General features: G+C 39.9%; 1 protein-coding gene across 2 annotated transcripts in view; it reads right to left on the bottom strand.

Moving 5' to 3' along the window:
* Nucleotides 1-20,133, bottom strand: part of eprs1 (glutamyl-prolyl-tRNA synthetase 1) — a 49,039-nt gene that overhangs the window by 1,445 nt on the left and 27,461 nt on the right. For both annotated transcript variants that reach the window (XM_056278275.1, XM_056278276.1), the window contains 12 exons: nt 17,688-17,918; nt 15,471-15,754; nt 13,548-13,599; nt 13,048-13,257; nt 12,066-12,138; nt 11,745-11,824; nt 11,515-11,616; nt 10,137-10,292; nt 8,813-9,010; nt 6,917-7,090; nt 5,921-6,081; nt 2,478-2,556 (listed from right to left, as the gene is read on the bottom strand). In XM_056278275.1, coding sequence (XP_056134250.1) covers nt 2,478-2,556; nt 5,921-6,081; nt 6,917-7,090; nt 8,813-9,010; nt 10,137-10,292; nt 11,515-11,616; nt 11,745-11,824; nt 12,066-12,138; nt 13,048-13,257; nt 13,548-13,599; nt 15,471-15,754; nt 17,688-17,918 — 1,800 coding nt within the window. The remainder of the gene's footprint in view (nt 1-2,477; nt 2,557-5,920; nt 6,082-6,916; nt 7,091-8,812; nt 9,011-10,136; nt 10,293-11,514; nt 11,617-11,744; nt 11,825-12,065; nt 12,139-13,047; nt 13,258-13,547; nt 13,600-15,470; nt 15,755-17,687; nt 17,919-20,133) is intronic.

The raw sequence follows: 20,133 nt of genomic DNA, 5'->3' as shown, positions 1-20,133 counted from the left end.
TTAATTTAGTCTTTTCAGAGAGCTAAGTGTGCAAGGTCATTAGCAATGGACAGCAGAAAATGCATATGGATCAACATTCAAAAGTTGACATCATTAAAATTAGAACAATGAACAGATAACACATTCAAAATAATTTTTATGATTTATGTAAACATAAAGAAAACCAGATAAAATGATCAATATTGACCTCTGACAAGAGCATTTCACAGTGCAGATGGACAAGTCAAATCAGTCTTTTAGTAAGTAACTTACTTTCTGCTTCACTAGTCTGGTCCCAATACATAGGGTTTGAAGTTACACTCCCTGTTAGCTTTCGCCAGAGTGAGCAATCATACTGAAGACCAATTGGGCAACAAGCTAATGTATTAATCCATGTCCTGACCCAATGTATTAACCTGTCAGCAGTTACTATGGAAGAGTTCAGGCTTAATCTAACTACCCATCTCATAGGCAGCATCACTTGTTAAATTACCCAAAGTAGGCAGTAGAGAGTTGAGTCTGTGTCAGTGTGCCATTGAGGTAATAAACTGGCCACCTTCCCTCACTCATGTTTCATACTAAGTTAGGCCCACAACATCTCAAGAAGGGTCACGGTGCATTCCAGTGTCCTTAAACAGCTGTCTGTATTAATATATATATTTCAACACTACTGTATCTGCACATGAGTTTAAGACTATCACCGGTTGTGAAGTCAGTCTAAGGCCCAACCCAAGTCCCCCCACCTGGCCCTACCCCTAGTTTTGGAGTGCCCACTACTGGGTAGGGGCCCTTCAGAACGGAGTGTTTGAAATCTTTACCTAGGAAATGGGACGCCGCTCACTACGTCATCACCATCATCATTGTGTCTGCTGCTCAGAATTTTATTATTTGCTCAGGACATGGTTATAACTTTATAGTACTATACATTTTATATTAAAGCCTGTTCCACTGCTACCATTATCGACTATTATAGTAACAAATCTGGCCAATTTTACAGGACAGAACAAGACAGATTAATGTATTAACAATAGCCAGGAAGCATGTTTATACATTGGCTATTTCCGTGTACTACTGCCCATAGAAACTTCTCCCCTGGGTAACACAACATGAAGCAGTCTTTATGAATATTTATGAATGTCATCATTGGCTATTTCAGTGTACTACTGCCCATAGAAATTTCTCTCCTGGGTCACACAACATGAAGCAATCTTTATGAATGTCATCATTAAGTGTCATTTGGTCAGTTATGTCGTTTTAATGCAAAACTGAATAGTCTGAGAAGTCTTTGTTGTAGCAACCTGAGTGGGACCGAGCCGCTCGATTTGATATATTTCACGCGTCTGTAGCTCAAAAACGGACATCTCAAACAATGTAAACTTTGCATTAAAAATTAATTATTGACCAAATGACACTTAACAACAACAGTCATAAACATTCATAAAGACTTATTCATGTTCATGACAGGTGTTGTAATTTTTTGATGGTGTCATGTCAGTTTTATTCACACCCCTTCAAATAAAGTGTAACCCTGCCCTGCACCGATATCAAATGAGCAGGGAAGTGCAGAAAACTTGCTGCTGGATCATTTATCAAGCTTCATGCATCGGACTGTACTGTCATTCACAAATCGTTTACATGAAGTTCCGTTGACATCGCGAATAGTGATTTTTCTGAAATGATTGTTATAACAATCCAATTATGTTCCTTTGCATCTACATTAAACTAAAATATTCCAATGGATTTTAAAAATTTTGCATGATTATTTGCAAAAATATACATATTTATGGGCTTCTTTCTTAGCACTGGTAGCCATGTTCCATGTTACACTGCATCAGTTCACAAAGCATTCTGGGAATTTTCTTCTACCACTCCGTTTGGAGTCTTCATCTGAAAACGCTCCATTTGGAGGGCTAGATGACAACTACCCCTCGATCCCCAAAAGAAACGGGACACCTTACTCTACACGGCTGCATGCGAAACGGAGGAATGGTAGGCTCAGTGGTAGGGTCGGGTGGGGGGGGATTGGGATTGGGCCTAACTACTGGTCTCAACAGCAATTGGTTAAGGGAGCGGCTGACTGCTTGCTCTGTAAACCATGGTACACATCAAGTTGTCTAATTTGCCTCACTCACATTGATCTTTCGTCAGAGAAAAAGTGATTGAAATGTCATGTTGCAGTACTCAGCAGTTTTTAGATTAAAATTCTAAGCAGTCAGTCAGTCAGTCTAGTCAGTAAGCCAAGAAAATGAGCAAGGGGGGAAGGACTTGTGCCGTGCATCACCCAGATGGTTGCTACACATTGGTGGTGGCTGAAGTGAGTTACCCCCTTCAATGTGAAGCGCTTTGGGTGTGTAGAAAAGTGTTACATAAATGTAATGATTATTATAATTTCTGTCACTTTGGCAGGGCACATGAGTTTCATAAAGATTTAATGTTTTGATGTCACAATAACAGGACAATCTACAGTTGTTTTGTGTGTATTAATGTGTCCTACTCACCCTGCCCTGATCCAGATCTTTTTGGAACTCCTCCATTGTATCTGCTGTCACCATGTGTTTATTCAGGTCATCTGAAGCCCTGACGCACGCACGCACGCACGCACGCACGCACGCACGCACGCACGCACGCACGCACACACACACACACACACACACACACACACACACACACACACACACACAAACGTAAGGACTTCTGCATGTGTTCTACTCACTGTAGGTTAGTCACCAATGTTATTTAGTAATTCAGTGAGTGTCTCTGAATGAGAATATGCATGCATTTGGGTATTCATATGTAACCAAGCAATTGCAGTGATATGATGGGCAAAAGGCATAATAGCAACTCTGCTATTTACAGGATATTCACTTACATCCTGATATGATTTTATTAGCTGTATATAAAGTTGGTATTTTAGTACTGTGCTAGAGTCCCAATGCTGAGATTCGTGGTTTGAGCCCCAGCATTGCCACAAGCTAACCTAGGCGTGCAGAGGACATTATTGACAATACTCCTGGCTGGGGAGTAGGGGAAATGTGTCCCACCATTGTAACTAGTGACTCCTACAGGTGGTGAGATGCCTGTACAGCTGTGGGTGGATCTGTAGGAAATAGCACGTCGTCACCTTTTTTAAATAATGGCTGAAGTCATATAAAATTACTTCGGCCATTATTAAGCCATTATTTCAGTTCAGCCATTATTTCAGTTTATTCTGTTTTTTGAACAACTTAAAAATATGACTTAGGCCATTATTTTAAGAAGGTGACGATGTGCCACATTCTCGTGGAGAAACCTGCCAGGTGAAAATAAGTAGTCTACAGCTTCCTTAACTACCAGAGGGGGTTTGCAAAGGTGGGATTTAAGGAAAACAGAGAATTAAACATGCACAATTGGGATAACATTTCAAAAAAATAATTCTAAATATTGATGGTGTATAGTATAGTGATTTGAGTATAACATTGCAGAGAGAGGACCAAGTCCCTAAACCTAAATATCAAACATAGATAGCAGTTTTTGGTAACACTTTATAATAACTACACAAATGAAGTATTAGTTAAGTATTAGTAACTACTGAATTCATAATTTGTAAAGCAAGACCGCACCAATGGTTAGTGAGTATGTTAACAGATGTTTTATAAATACTTATTAATACTGCAATTCATGATTAATTCATGCACAAATGTACATCTAAATAGTTTGTTAATCATGTACTTGCACTTTTAAAAGATCTTGTGATCCTTTAGACTTTGAGTCTCAAGGTACTACTGGCCTTTCAATCTCATTTGTAAATGCTTTGTAAGGCATAGATAATCCTCACTTTAGATTAGGTCATACAAAATACTTAACTAACAACTAGTAACTACCTGAATTAATCATGAATTGCAGTATTGATAAGTATTTATGAAACATTTATTAACACACTCACTAACCATTGGTGCAGTCTTGCTTTACAAATGCATGAAATGATGAATTCAGTAGTTACTAATACTTAACTAATGCTTCATTTTTGCCTTTCAAACATTTTGGCATCTTCCTCAAAAGTTATGACAAGAATTGGAACTGAGCTTGATAAGAATCAGATTAAAGCCTAAATCTGCAACTTTTCTCCTTTAATAAATTGCCATTTTATGGAGTCAGGTTACATAATACTAACCAGAATCTCTACCAGTGTCAGAGACACTCTCCGGTCTCTGTATAACACTATTGATTTTTTTTTTTTTTGATTGGGTTGCACCAAGTGGTGCAGTGGCAAACATACATGTATGTAGGAAACAACTCCACAGGAAAAAAGACTGAAACGTGTGGCCAATTTGGCCATGCTTCTGTTGGACCAACAATAAACATTACCATAGAAGAGTGTTACAATATATTTTGATGAAGTTTCCAATACATTAGAATGCCTGTGTTAGCTTGGACTGAGGATGCCATTTTTAAAAGGGTGCAGACTATTTATTTGTGGGCTGACAGCACACAGGTGACAATGGCTGCTAGACCTTGTGTGTAATCTTGAGTAAATCAGTCACAACAGGTGTATTTCTCTGTGCCTCCTATATCGAACTTTTTCCACTTCTTCTTTTGGCTGCCCCCATTAGGGGTTGCCCCCAGCGGATCATTGATTTCCATCTCTTCTTGTCCCCTGCATCCTCCTCTGTCACACCAACTACCTGCATGTTCTCCCTTCACCACATCCATAAATCTCTTTGGCCTTCCTCTTTTCTGGGAAATTTCATCGTTGGCATTCTTCTCCCAATATACCCAGCATCTCTCCTGTGCACATGTCCAAACCATCTCAATCTCTCCTCTCTTGCTTTGTCTCCAAACTGTCCAACCTGAGCTGTCCCTTTAATATACTCATCCCTAATCCTGTCTTAACATCTTCAACTCTGCCACCTCCAGCTCCACCTCCCGTCTTTTTGTCAGTGCCACTGTCGCCAAACCAAACAACATAGCTGGTCTCACAACCATATTGTAAACTTTCCTTTTAACTCTTACTGGTACCCTTCTGTCACAAATCACTCCTGACACTCTTCTCCACCCACTCCACTCTGCCTGCACTCTCCTCTTCACCTCTCTTCCACACTCCCTGTTACTTTCAACAGTTTACCCCAAGTATTTAAATTCATCCACCTTAGTCACCTTTACACCTTGCATCCTCACCATTCCACTGCCCTCCCTCTCGTTCATGCATATGTATTCAGTCTTGCTCCTACTGACTTTCATTCCTCTTCTCTCCCGTGCATACCTCCGCCTCTCCAGGCTCTCCTCAACCTGCACCCTACTCTCACTACAGATCACAATGTCATCTGTGAACATCATAATCCATGGAGACTCCTACCTGATTTCGTTCGTCAACCTGTCCATCACCACTGCAAACAAGAAAAGGGCTCAGAGCAGATCCTTGATGTAATCCCATCTCCACCTTGAACCCATCCGTCACTCTACCGCACACCTCCCCACTGTCACACTGCCCTCATACATATCCTGCACCACTCCTACATCTTTGTTACTCCTGACTTCCTCATACAATACCACACCTCCTCTCTTGGCATCCTGTCATATGCTTTCTCTAAATCCACAAAGACACATTGTAACTCCTGACCTTCTCTATACTTATCCATCAACACTCTCAAAGCAAACATCACATCTGTAGTGCTCTTTGCTGGCATGAAACAATACTGCTGCTTGCTAATCGTCACCTCTCCTCTTAATCTAGCTTCCACTATTCTTTCCCACAACTTCATGCTGTGTCTGTTCAACTTTATACCTCTGTAAGATTCCTCCTACATCGAACAATATTATAAAATTGTTTGCTTTTAATATTGTCTGTCAAGCAGAATCACTGCATCATCGTCACATTTCAAATGGATAAAATAGCAAGAAATGCCCAAATGATATCCAATACCAACGTTGACACTTCATACCTGTGAGCTTATGTGTGACTTACTTCTTATACAGGGTGTTCTGGATGTCCTCCAGGATGGCAGGGAGCCTCTGCTCCACCTCAGCCTCATGCACTGTCACTTTCTCCCCTGTGTCTCTTCTCACTGCGACACACTGGCTCTGCTTCATATCCTTAGGGCCCACCTCCAGACGGATTGGCACTCCCTTAAGGGTGGTCGGGGAAGAATGAGTGGAAGGGGACATGACCATGATGAAAAGTTGATTGGTCTATAATAATAGTTTTATTTTTAACTACTCTGACAGTTTTTTTTTTACTGTCTGGAAGTGTCTGCATAAAAACAAGGATTCCACCTAATATTATCAATCCTTGCAGGGGATTGTGCGATCAGCTGAGTGTACTATAGATACTACGTTCCCCTTGCTGCAGAACCTATACAACAGGAGGTACGTAAGCAGAGCTAGGAGGATAGTAAAGGACCTCCATCACCCCTACAATGGACTATTTGTGGGGCTGTGATCAGCCAAGCACTTGTGCTGTCACAAATCACGCACTGAGACTGAGGAAGAGTTTCTTCCCACAGGCTATCAAAGACTTGAACAATAAACTCTGAAGGACTGAAGGACAATATATGTGTAAGTATACAAATACTGTTGTCACTTTATTCACACTGTTCTTTTAACCGTGTTTACTTTTTTGCATATTCTGTATATTTAGGCTTATTTTCGTATATTTTTATCTGATATTTTACTTATAGCTCAGCTTTTATGATTTCTTGTATTTGCAATGTGCACTGCCTGGGAGTTTGATGCAAAAGCGTTTCACTATAAATGCTTGTATGTATATGACAAAAATCTCCCAGTGCCTTCATTTAACAGTTAAGATGGATGAAAACTAGACAAATAAATTTACACAGAAATTTATGTATGCACAATAGCCTGAATGTCCTAACACAATCTGGATTTGTAATCAACAACAGCCACTATTTGAGGCCGGTTCTCTCTTCTGTTCTTTATGTGCAGCCTCCTTTCTAGCATCTACCTTGAGCTCCCAGTGGTTGAACTTCCAGCCTGGGGAGTAGTTGTCTCTGAGGTCAGCCTTGACTCTGATGTCAGCCTTCTGTAGCAGGGCCAGGTACTTGGAGCACTGGGCCAGCAGCGCCTCCTTTTCGGCCTCTGGCAGGGAGGCTGTGATGCCACATGGGATGATGATCACCTAGGACACAGCCAGGAAAGGGAAGAGAGAGAACTTTATTCTAAACTTTTGAAATTCAGAATGAGTCACAACTTTAGCACTGAGCTCAGTATTGCATGTATTCAACAGTGCCAGGGTTGGGGGTTCTATCACCTGTTGTGCTTGATGTGTAGAAGTATTAGGGATGCAACTACTGATTATTTTGGTAATCAAGTACTCTACATAACACTGATATTTATTTGAGCAATCAGATTCAGAAATGATTTGCTGAAGAGGAAAAATAAGTATAGGCTTGTTGATTTATTGAATACACTACAGGGAATGGAATTTACTCCAATCCTATTAGAACGGTACAAAGCAGCATTTGGATGCTGAAATATTATCATTCTGTGAAGTTAGAGAATGACTACAAAACAAGATGCATTTGAACAAGATAGGACATCCTCCCAGGAAGATGGTGGCTTTTACTCAAATAAATTATAGCATTATATTTCTAAATTACAACCTTTAAGAAATACAATGGAGTTTTTGACCACTACTGCTATTATAGAACACAGCAAGAAAAGCAAGTCCCTGTATGGTTTGTATCATGTTCTTCCAGCACATGCACACCACAAGCACAGAGGCAACGTATTACACATTTCTGCAGCCAAGAGCTCACAGATGGACACTCAATGAGCCTGCCAGTTGAGTTTGTGAGTTGTTCTTTTTTCATTATTACTCATTTATTATTTACTTTGTTATTTTATATCTGAGAGGTACTGGTGCAACATGTTGCCTCTAGCTATGTCTGTATTTTCTCAATTATTCCACTGCATGATAGGCAAGCTAGTTAACAGCAACTCTAGTTTATTTTGCATTTGGTGCATTTTGAGTTAATCCTGTACACTTCTATTTCAAATGTTGGCACATGGAGGACATGCTCTTATGATAGGCTAGCTCAGTTTTGCAGTGTAAACAGACATCTGTGTTATTTTATATTCATTCTAAAATGCTAGCAGGTGAGAAAATTATCTGCACATGGGAGATAGAGCTCCCATGTTTTATCAAGCAATGTTTTAACCACTACATCAGGAAAACGTCTTCATCATGTGCACTCTACCATATTCTACAATGCTCCCACATTTGAGACATTTTCTGATGTTTGTTGTTGGGTCCCCCTTCCACTTTTTCTGCCTGCTCTACCAAATTGCTATAGTGTAGAGTACTCAGGGAGGAAATTTGTATGTAAGGATTTAGTTTTTAGTTTTTTAAAATGAGTTAGTCCAGTAACAAGGAATTGTTTCAGCCCTGAGATGTCAGGGCATAGGCTTCTCTAGAGTTTAGAGATATTGCAATGATGAATTTCAATTTAGATTTTTCTCCAAAGGGAAAAATATATATATATATATATATATATATATATATAAGCATTAGTACTGTTCTTATGAAACATATAAAGTGATGTAAAGAACACGAAAAAAAATTGTGTCCTCCCAATTGCCCCGATTCCTCTCTGTGATACAAAATATTTCCATGGCTAAAAGTTTTTTTTTTCTCTTTTTCCATTTGGGAGAATGCTGCACCTGACTTCTGGCCTGTGCTGCTTCTAAATGTAGTGGGGGTGTAAATGAAGTTTTTATTAATTTCTATGTGCGAGCTAGCATTCATGGTGTGTTTATCTTTCTATTATTGTTTGGGGGACCTACAGACACAGAGACAGACAGTCAGAGAAACAGTGCAAGAGGCAGAGGCAGAACATACTTGCAGGCAGGCCACCCTTGGGGGCAACACCAGCCCCATGTTGTCTCCGTGGACCATGGTAAGAACACCGATGGTTCGGGTGGTTATGCCCCATGAATTCTGGAAGGCAAACTGCTTCTCACCAGGTTTTTTTGGGTCCTCAAAAATAATTTCAAACATCTTGGAGAAGTTCTGACCCAGGTGGTGAGACGTGGCTCCCTGAAAGTACACGACAGTGTTAAACACAGACTGACAGATTGTGTGTTTGGGTGTGTCATGGATTGTGACTAGAAAGTTGCTGGATAGAATTCTCTGACCACTGAGAGAAACGTGGGAGAGGTATTGCAAGAGGTATTGCTCCCGTCCCCGAAAACAGCTACAATTTAAGATGCCAATGAGTAGGGCACGTGGCCTCTAAATGCTTTGGTGGAGCTGCTTAAGAATAAATGACTGGGGTTGTACTGGGTAGCTCTGACGTTTAAATGTGAGGCAGGCTGTGTCTCTCTTGAGGCAAGATCAGTGAGTTTTCCCTCAAACAAAAAAAATCAAGTTCATTTAGTGCCCAAAAATAAAAGGAAAGGATTTTTTTTCTTTCTTATACATTTTTTTCTGATTTTCTACCAATTTAGTGGCCAATCGATCCCTATTTTAGTTCAAACACCCACCCTCGTATTGCATGCGTTCGCCAACTGCATCTCTCCGGCCGGCAGTCTCGAAGGAAACGCCTCGCCACTTTCGTGACAAGGCGAATCCTGGCCGAATCACCGCTTTTTCCGACACACACAGAGACGCATTCATGTGACGAACACAAGCCGACTCTGCCCCCCTCCCGAAGACAGTGTTGCCAATTATTGCTGCTTTGTCGAGTCCGGCCATAGTCGGATCTGACGAGACCGGGGCACGAACCCCAGTCCCCAGTGGGCAACTGCATCGACACAAAGCCGATGCTTAGACCGCTGCACCACCGCGGACCCGAAGGAAAGGATTTTGAGGCAATTATAATATTACACTCCTTCCACATGAAAGTTCATCTTAATTTCTTAAATGTGACTCGTGACACCATGTCTGAATACCATCAGTGAACATGAAAGGAAGACTTGCAGTGTTTAGTAATATCTTTTGAACGCGACCCTTCCTGTCCAAGTGTCCTTGTACAAGACACTTAACTCCAACCTGATCCAAGTGGGCCACACCATCTTGCAGACAATAGTGCCCCAACCAGAACACAAAAAGGGAATTTCCCATTTCAGGGACCGAATGAAACATTTCAAAAAGAATGTTTTGTCTGTATGTTGTATGGATTAATAGCTATGTGGTCTGAGACAACAATCATTCAGTATAGTACCTGGATGGCCCGGCCACTGGCGGAGATAAAGGCCTCCACAGTGGTGGTGTAATCTCCACCTGCAAACTTTTCCTTCTCAGTCTTCCTTCCCTTCACTACAGGTATTGCCATCAGCTCTTCATAGATCTTAGCATACAGTTCCAGGATCTGCATCACCTGCACACAATCAAACATACACATATGCATGAACTAACACTGTCCACATACCAACGCAAGTTTGGTATGTGTTCAGTTTGTGTGAAGATGTCTCTGTTCAGAGCATATTGTACAACACTCTATACTGCACACCTGTGGTCAAACTATAAAAAAGCAAGCTTACAGAGGCTTTGAGTGGCTTATAATGATGCCATGAGAATACTGCTAAAAAGACCTAGATGGTGTAGTGCAAGTGAAACGTTTGTGGCTGCAGGAGTCAGTACCTTTCAGGCTCTTCTAAGAAATCTTATGTATGAATTTATTTGCCGGCTTAATGACTCTGATAATGTAATCATCAACAGTTTGACTAATACAAGATTCAGTGCCACATGCTACCAATCCCAGCTGTGGGACCCCTGGTATAGCTGCCTTCTTTTAACACATTGACTTGTTCCATTTATGTAATTTTATTGTGTTTACTCTGTGTATTGTCTAGAGATTGTCTTTTACCTATTTGTCTTTGTCTATTATGGACCCTGAGTCTGCAATAAAGTTTTGAATTGAATTGAATAACACATAAATATTCAGAGCCGAAGCAAATGGGTATTTACGGTTCAGTTCAAAAGAGATCACATAGTTTTTACAAATAAAACTATCTTAGCTACTCTTAAGAGCCTGTCTTGTGTCCATTTCATTGATTTCATGGTATGTGGTCTATCTATAGCTGTAACAGTGTGCCATGCTACTTGAATTCTCAACGATAGAATGTTGAATGTTTTTATGCAAAGGGATATGTATAATCTATTTAAATAGTTAAATGCACAGTTTAGCTTCTTATGGAGAGTGATATGTATAGTTGACTGTTTATTTGCAGTGATCTGTACGATCAACTGTTTGAGTTATACCTATGTGTGGTCTACTGGCTATAATTTATGGTCTATATGAAGAGTTTTATGCATAATCTATTGTCAATACGAAGAGTAATTTGTGAAGTCTATTGCTGAAATGTAGAGTGATATATATAGTATATTTTCTATATTTGGGGTGATACTGTATTTTCTGTATATACTGTAATGCATAGTATGTCTACATTGTATGTGAGGTCCTGTTGTCTCTGATCGATTTGTGTCAGTATGTGTTGTGCTGGTTGTTAGTTTGTCCAAGTATCACGTCATCCATTACTACCACTAGGGGATTAAATATCCTATTGTGGTTTTAAGCCAGAGATAGTTTAATATATTACCTCCTCAGCTGCCTCCTCTTTGGTGGCAAAGGCTGAGTGTCCCTCCTGCCAAAGGAATTCCCTCGTCCTCAGGAATGGCTGGGGGTGTTTGAACTCCCACCTCTGACAGAGAGGGTGGTGGAGAAAGTCAGAGGTTAACATCGGGGTAGGAAAGATGAGAACGGAGACAAACAGAAACAAGAGGACTACAGATGTAGGCCATGTAAATGTATCCAAATTGTTTCACTCACCACAACGTTACACCACTGGTTCAGTTTGATTGGCAGGTCTCTGTGGGACTGGACCCATTTGGCATAGGCTGGATACATCACTGAATCAAATTAAACCATAGTTTTTTCATAAAGAACAGTCTACTAAACCCAGCCACATTGATTTAAAGCAAAAAATAAAGTAAAATAATTAGCAAAAGGAAAAGCAGACCATATTACATTAACTACCAGGATATGAGCTCAGTTTGTGTCAGTGCATGGGAGTGAGCGAGAAAGTGTGTGTGTGTGTGTGTGTGTGTGTGTGTGTGTGTGTGTGTGTATTTGTATCTGTGTTTAACCTACCCGTCTCACTGGTGGGTCTGACAGCAATGGGCTCTGCCAGCTCTGTTTTTCCTGATCGAGTCACCCAAGCAACCTGACCGTGAAAGGTTAATATACATACACATCACTTAACAAAACAGTGGTACAGTGTTTGTGTTAAAATACTGAATAAAGATTACTGATAGCTTACTGAATACTTAAACGTTTTTACAAAAAAAAAACAAAAAAAAAAACCTACAAGTACGATTCGGAACCTGATGAAGGCTAAATCTGATGGATATGCATAGGTCTTTAAAATTATGTAGCCAGTAGCCACTACAATAAAGAGTTCCTAATTGTTGTACTTGCAGACTGAATGCCTTGGCTTTTTGGAGATCTGTGTGTGTAATATTGGATATTTGCTCCTGCCATTTTTTTACTACTAGTTACAAAATCTCCAGCTGTTTGTACATGATACACCTGCCCTCCAATGAGCACCTGTTCTGCTTACATATAGTGCAGATCCAAGCAGCACGTCTCCCTGCTTTTTATAATTTACTAATTCCTAATAGTTAATTTTAAAAATTCTTCTAATTTTATAATTATAATAATTCTTTTTAAAATGTGTTTTCATAAAAAAGGGCCATAGGGTTGCATGCTATGGCTACAATGATATCCCCAACTACATTGTGATCACGATGAAAGGTCTTGCCATTTGAGGATATATTGACACGGACGTTATATTGTCATTTCAACCATTTTTTTTCCTCTATTTATTTTAACAGAAGTTAAGGCTTTCATATACCACCATGTTAAACCTGTGCAGCCTGGAAAAGCCTCCCAGAGGACTAAGTAGGCATCAAATGACAAATCCAGTAACATTCATTTGCCATTGTGCCAATATTCCACTGTTGTTTATTATTGGAACAATAGTTGCAATTAAAGTAATAAACAATTATTTGCTAAGCCGTAGTAGAAGTTAAAAAAACAAAAAACACTTGTGGCCTGCAAAGTCCTATCCTACCTCAGGTGCAAAGTCCTCAATGTGAGACTTCTCCTTCTCCAGAGCAGCTTGTGAGACAAACATGGGGAAGTAGCAGTTCTCCACTCCCAACTTCTTAATTTCTCGGTCAAAGAAGTCTTTGATTGCCTCCCAGATGGAGTAGGACCATGGCCTTAGCACATAGCAACCGCTAACATCGTAGTACTCAATCATCTCTGCTTTAGTGATGACCTTGTGGGATGGAGGAAGAGTAAATTCAGTTTTTGCATTTTAGCTGGTGCTTTCATCCAGGGGGATTTGTGAGTCCAAAAGTACACTGACTTTCAAATGTTCGAGGGCTTTGTAAAGGGCTACACACTGGGCTCAAAACACCCATGGAAATACATGGGGGTAGAAGCACTTCAAAAAGATATGTGGAAAAGGTATTTTGAAGTGCCACCAATTGCACAGTTTCAATAGATTGCCTTGAGGTAGAGCATGGTTAAGATGCAGTAAAGGTCATCTATAGTTTTTAATCTCACCTGAGAGTACCAGTCAGCCAAGTTTTCCTCTTTCTTGGCCTCCAAACCCAACCTGACAGCAGAGCAGACATAAAATAGAGTTAGTCTGAGGCCCACCTCGGGATGAAAGTCATTTTTAACACACCACAGACATGTCACTTCAAGTTTGTCATTCAATGACATTCAATAATTTAGCAATTTAACTCTTACTAAAGCTCTTACAAGCCAACAGCATGTTAGGAAACATGTTGGTCAAATGCAAAGTTCATTGCCATTATCTGACCCAGGTCAGGATCTGGCAAGCATGTGTGAAGACTGTAGCTGTAGGGGTGTGCCCACCTCCAGCTATTGTTATTCATCTGTTCTGTGTTTTTACAGAGACAGTGATCATTACTATACACAAAATCACAAACAAACACAAAACCCTGTTCTGTGTCATTGGTAAGTCCAACCATGCAAGTGAAAGCTAACAGCCAGATGTGAGAAAGCCAGATCAAACCAAGAGTCCCTTCTGTCTAAAAACAGACAAAGGCAGGATTGCACCATTACATGTAAAACCAGATTATTTTGATGGATACTGAGATCAAAAATATGGATCACAATGATTTGGGGGCACAATTATGTCAACTGATCATTTGGCATCTTGTATCAACAACAATAATGTTTTAGGCTACACTGGGAATTCAATTAAATGTTTCAGCATTGACACTAAGACAAAATTCTGCAATTGTGGAAGCCAGAAAAACACAGCTTCAGTTACACCATAAAGCCAGCAATCCCGATTCTTTCCTTATTGAGACTGCCAACAGACCACAGCACACTAAAACACCAAACACATGAGATTCAAAGCAGCCAGGTCAAGCAGGAAGCGAGTTGTTCAAACTCACCTATGCTGAATATGAAAAAATCCCTCTTCAGAACTTAAGCTAGCCAGGGTGTTTGGGAATTGGTCCATCTTCAAAGTCCAGCAATTTCAACAAAACCATTGGTTCTGTGGCGTTTTGTCCTGTTACTAACTTGAAACTTTAACCCATTGTGGCTCAAAGGGAAGAGCAAGACACCAACACTGCCAGGATCAACGGTTCGATTTCCTGTGTAACTCAGTCGACTGGGGATAATAATTATGTCACCAGGACTAAGCGTTCCAGTCCTACTGAAGCCATCCTAATAAAAACACATGTGCTCATAGTTTTGCAAGGTGCTCTGGTTACGAGCTTCTCTTTAAGTGCCAATTGGGTGTAAAATAGAATATTATTTGCACACATTTTGTTGGGTATGATTCTTCAACCTTGACCTTACAAATTAACACTGCCAAGAAAAATATACCTAGAAGAGGAGGATAGCTGCATAATTGTGTACTGTCACATAATTTTAGGCAAGTGGTTTGATCCCTGCATCAGGGATGTGTCCTTGCTCAAAAACACTGAACTTAGACCTGCTTGCTCAGTTAAAGGCTCAAACAAAATCATCAGCTAGATAACTATTTTGTAAAAACACATTGTAGAGAGGGTAGTTCGGTGTAATAGTTTTTATTGGCTGACACACATAAAACCTAGCTCTCATGTTCCACCCATTCTCAGTCTGTCAACAATATTCAGCATAGTTGGCATCTAATTTCCCCTTGATCTGTCCAACCATTTGTACAACATGGGAATAAAATGAGAAAGTTTCACTTTACAGATTTTATGGTGTGAGAAGTAAGACTGCACTAATTTAGAACACAAAACTTAAAATACCTTGATGAAAAGTTGAAGTGCAAAGTGAAATAAGATTGCTTGGTTTGATTTGGAATAACAGCTTTTGATTAATGACTATGATCAAAATACTTTTAAAGAATAAAAATTAAAAAGTATCTTAACTTTTATCACTAAGCCATATCAGTAACTTTGGCAGTCAAACCACACCACAGCATTTCACTTGATCTCTCTCTTCTCCATGTCTCACCGTGTCTGCTTCTTGGGCCCCTGGCCCTCCCCTGCTCCTCCTGCCCCTCCTGCCCCTCCTGATGACTCCTTGCCCTGGCCACCCTTGTCTCCTTTGCCCTTCTTTCCTCCTGCTCCACCCCCTGCTCCTCCCTGCTTCTCAGACTTGTTCTCTCTCTCTTTGCGGCTCTTGTCCTCCGCTCCAGAGGCCCCAGTGGCTGCCACAGGTTTGTATTCCTCACCGGTCAGAGTCTTGTACTGGCTCTTCAGGTCTAGCAGAGACTTCACTGCCGCATCAACTTTCTCCTAAACCAGAAGACAATTGTTAGGTTGACTGTTCTGGCGCTTATTTTTTAAGTAGCTTTAATGTTTCATTCCTTTTCTTGAATGGAAAGCACATTTGTAATGAGCTTGATCAGAGGTCTTCAACATTTTTCAGGCCCAAGGACCCCTTGGCTGATTGAGACATGGCGGAGGGACCCCCTATCACATATCGTATAAAATTGTGCTGCTTATTAAACTGTGCCAACAGTAATGTGTAGGGTGGCCGATAGTGCCATGTATAAAAGTACTTTGTAATGGTGTATACAATGCTAAGCCAGTAAAATAATAATCATTGACAGATTCATGTATTTATAGAACATGTTTTTGTAATTCTTTTTGACACATCCGTGGATACATCCAATTGTAAAGCAAAAGCCTCTGCCAACCTCAGTTTCTATACTAGTTGCACCCTCACATCAGATGTGATGTCATCAATACGGCGAGCAATGGTTGTGTCTGACAACGGAATGCTTTTCAGTTTATTAACGTACTCATCATTCCCAAACATTGTTTTGCACATATCACTGGCTGCAGGCAATATTAAATCCTCTGCAATTGTGTATGGCTTTTTGTTGTGAGCGATCTGAAGAGCAACTTGATAAGAGGCTTTCAAAGCTAGCGCACCAACTTTAGCTGATTGTCTTATCAATGTCTACTGGCCTTTGAGAGATTTGAGACGGGCCTGAAAGTATTCCACTGGTTTTCCTTTCAAGTGAGTATGGGTTGTCTCAAAGTGGCGCTGCAGCTTTGATGGCTTCATACTTTGGCTTGACAGCAGAGCAGATGACACACACTGGTAATTCAATGCCCTCAGTCTCTCTAAAGGTAAATCCAAACGAGATAATTCTCTAAATATTTTCGGGTCTTCCCTCGTTTGCGCTTAGCAGCAGTTGTAGCATGGCTGTTAGCAGGTGTGTTAGCCTCATCCTCTGAACTTTCGCCAGTGGTTCGTGATGAAGTGCAGGGTCTGTCAGAGTTTCTTGGTCAAGAAGTTACAAAGCGATCCATTGTAGATCACTTTAACGTAAGAATGGCCACATACTTAGGCTAATAATACGTACCTATTTGGCTAATATAGCATGCAATTATTTCCAGTTTTTTTTATTGGCGCCACACATAGAGTGGTTTAGCATAGGATAGCTAGCTGGTGCTCCACTTTCAGGGTTATCACATTATTGCATGAGGATTCATGGGTATCTTCAATGTTGTAATTTTTTTAACGAATAGGAAGATTTATCTTTGCTTGTTATAGGTTGTATTTATGTTAATATGTATTTTCAGACATATTTTTGGAAGAAAAAAGGTTGGGATCAAATAATTTGGCGGAGCCTCTGCAGTAACTCTAAGGACCCCCTACGAGTCACGGACCCCCTGTTGAAGATCTCTGATCTTGATTATTAGCGCCAATCAGGATGAGGTAGCAACACTATCTTCATCCAGACATGTTTTTAGATCAGGATGGAAAATCTAAATATCCAATTTCACAATGTACGGCGTGTTGCCTTTTACAAATCTGCGTGTCTCTGCCGTTTTAAAAGCAATTAAATAACCGCAATTAAAAGTACTATAGCCATAAGACTGAATCTACCATACAAAATAATTTAACTGCCAAGATGGCTGTTAAAAGCCTTTGTACCAAACTGAAAAACACCAATATTACCATAGATTAATCACCTGCTTTCAAGCTGCAATCCGCAACTTTCCTCAATTTTGAGTGGTGCCACCAAACCAAAAAAAAAAAAAAAATTCAATGGTGCGATACAGAGACCGAAGAGTGTCTCAAACCATGGTAAAGACGGCAGACAGTATTATGTGATCTGACTTCATGGTCCAGATTAATAAAATGATGATTTACTAAAGCAGAACAATTGTAGATTTCAGCTTTAATAATACTTTGCTCATGATCAGTTCCTACCTTTAGGGCTTTCTCAGATTTCAACTTCCTCACCATCTCCCCTTGCTGGGCCACCTTAGAGAACAACTCCTGGGCCTGAGGGGAGGAGCCTGATTGGGCCTGTGGGGGATTCGGTGGAGCGGAGGCAGGACTAGGTAGTATTTGTAGTCCTGGTTTGTAGTCCTGTCCAGTCTGTTGTTTATATAAGGCCTTCAGAGCCAACAGCTGCTTCACAGCTGCTTCTACCTGGTCCTAAAGCAGAGACAAAGACAGAAAATCAAAGACATGAAAACCCATATGCCCTAAAACTGCAAAAAGACTATTTTACACAAGAACGCTCCATTCCTTCCCTACACTATTACTATTATTACTCTTATATTTCTTACCATCATTATTACTATTAATATATCAGTAGTAGTTGTGGTACTATTAGTGGTATTAGTTGATGTATTTTAGTAGCAATCAGCTCAACTAATAGTTTTTCTAAGTCAAAGCAACAGTTTGATCAAAATTTAAAAATGTTTAACACAGACTGACCTAAGTAAAAAGTGAGCAATGTTTTTCTATCAGAGGATCAAGGTGATAATCCAATTTTTTTTTTTTTTAGACCTTTGTTCAGCCTTTGACACTGGCCAATTCAAATTTTATTGACTGCCTTACATTCTGGGTTGTTACAAAGGACATAGCACTTCATCTCATACCTCTCACAGAGAACTTTCTCAAACACAGTAGGAAGGTCCGATCCTCTTTCCCTTTGCACATTCTTATTTTGTTAACACAATGTCTTTTTCCTTCAGTTGACAGCAATGTCAAACATTAAGCTAATTTCATGTCTCTATTCAAAATATAATAGTGATTGTGTTTAAATGGTTGACTGAACAGGATATATGGAAAAAAAGGTTTTTCTATGGAATGCTCAAGCTACAAATCTACCTAATAATCAAGCTAAAAAAATCTACCTAATAAAAATGTTTGCTTGTCAGTCTTCGGATGCACAGCCTCCTCTCGCATGAAAGTGACCAAGCCCAATATTAAATGACTAAGATCAGGCTATCATAATGTCAAAGCCATTATTAAGACTTCAAATGTGTTTAACCGTCGCAGTTTTCATGATCCCCGCGACCCTGAGAGCAGGATAAGTGGGTTGGAAATCGAAGTTTTCATGATAAAACATGAATGAAGGTGAATGGCTGTTCTGCTGATTTACTTTAATTCTAAAGTAATAAAACAATGGTAAGAAAACATAGCTCAGCCATGGGAAATGTTTTATTGTAGCTACCGAGATGATTTCGGACAGACGGATGGACACACACAAGACCAAGTGCATAATCCCCTTCAGGCTACCGCCTGGCGGAGATAATAACAGTAACAACAATAATAACAACAACAAGCTGGTTTGTTATTTTCTTTATTATAGACCCCTTTCAGTAAACATTATTGTTATTTAGTGGGCAGAGTGTAGGTGGAGGCAAACTAATTCTCTGACCACGTTAGCCAACGCTGGCTAGCAAGTTTTGTTGGCTTGCTCTTTAACAATGGCTGAAGAAAATACAAGTTTCTCTGAATAGATACAGTCACTCTCCGGGAGTGTTACTTGAAAAAGTTAACATTAACCAATGGGAGTGTTACTTGAAAAAGTTAGTATTAACCAATGGGACCAAATTGACCGACCCCTTCATGATCACTCAATGGATGGACGATCTGACAGGATTACCTACTGTGGAATGGTCAGACATTTACATCTACCTAATAGAGAAACCAAGCATGTAATAATAGAGAGAAACTGAGGGCGTATGAATCTTTAGATGCCTATAACTATGTCCTGAATGGTTATGTACAAGACATGAAATAAAAAGTTTTAACAGATGAGTTTTGTGTTGTGCGATCCGAAGTTTTGCCTAGCCAGCAACAAGGCAAGAAGACAACCATTTTGTCTTCTGGCCTTGGGCTTGGATTATTGAAAACAGAACAAACAGCTACATCTTGCCAGCGAACTGCACTTGCATAGCTGGGTAAATAACCTACAACAGATAATACTTTATTTAACTTTACCCGATATGAAATGTGTGCTCCAAACATGAGCACTTTTGATGATCGCCTCAGTCCAATCCTTTTGTTTTATTGTGTTTAACCAGAGTTGTCTTTGATTTTTTTTAACTGGCAGTGGCAGCTGGTATGCAACAAAATTTCAAATTGGAGCCATTACTCCTTCAATTTTGGCACCTAACAACACAGCAAGATGACATTTTCGGTAGGTGATGTAGCCTACTACAAAAGAACTTTTCTACTACTGAGGTGATTTGTGTTTGCCTCCAATTTTTCCTTTGTTTTGCCTCCAACCAGTGCCATAATCATGACATTGGCACCCAAAGGGTATATTGGTGCATGTATTATTAATTGTATTTATTGTATTAATTGTAAATTATTTATTTTCAATTATTTTATCATCATCAATAACTGTTATTAG

The sequence above is a fragment of the Lampris incognitus genome, chromosome 4, assembly GCF_029633865.1.
Source record: "Lampris incognitus isolate fLamInc1 chromosome 4, fLamInc1.hap2, whole genome shotgun sequence".
Taxonomy (NCBI): Eukaryota; Metazoa; Chordata; class Actinopteri; order Lampriformes; family Lampridae; genus Lampris; species Lampris incognitus.
This window is presented reverse-complemented; position numbering and strand designations above follow the sequence as displayed.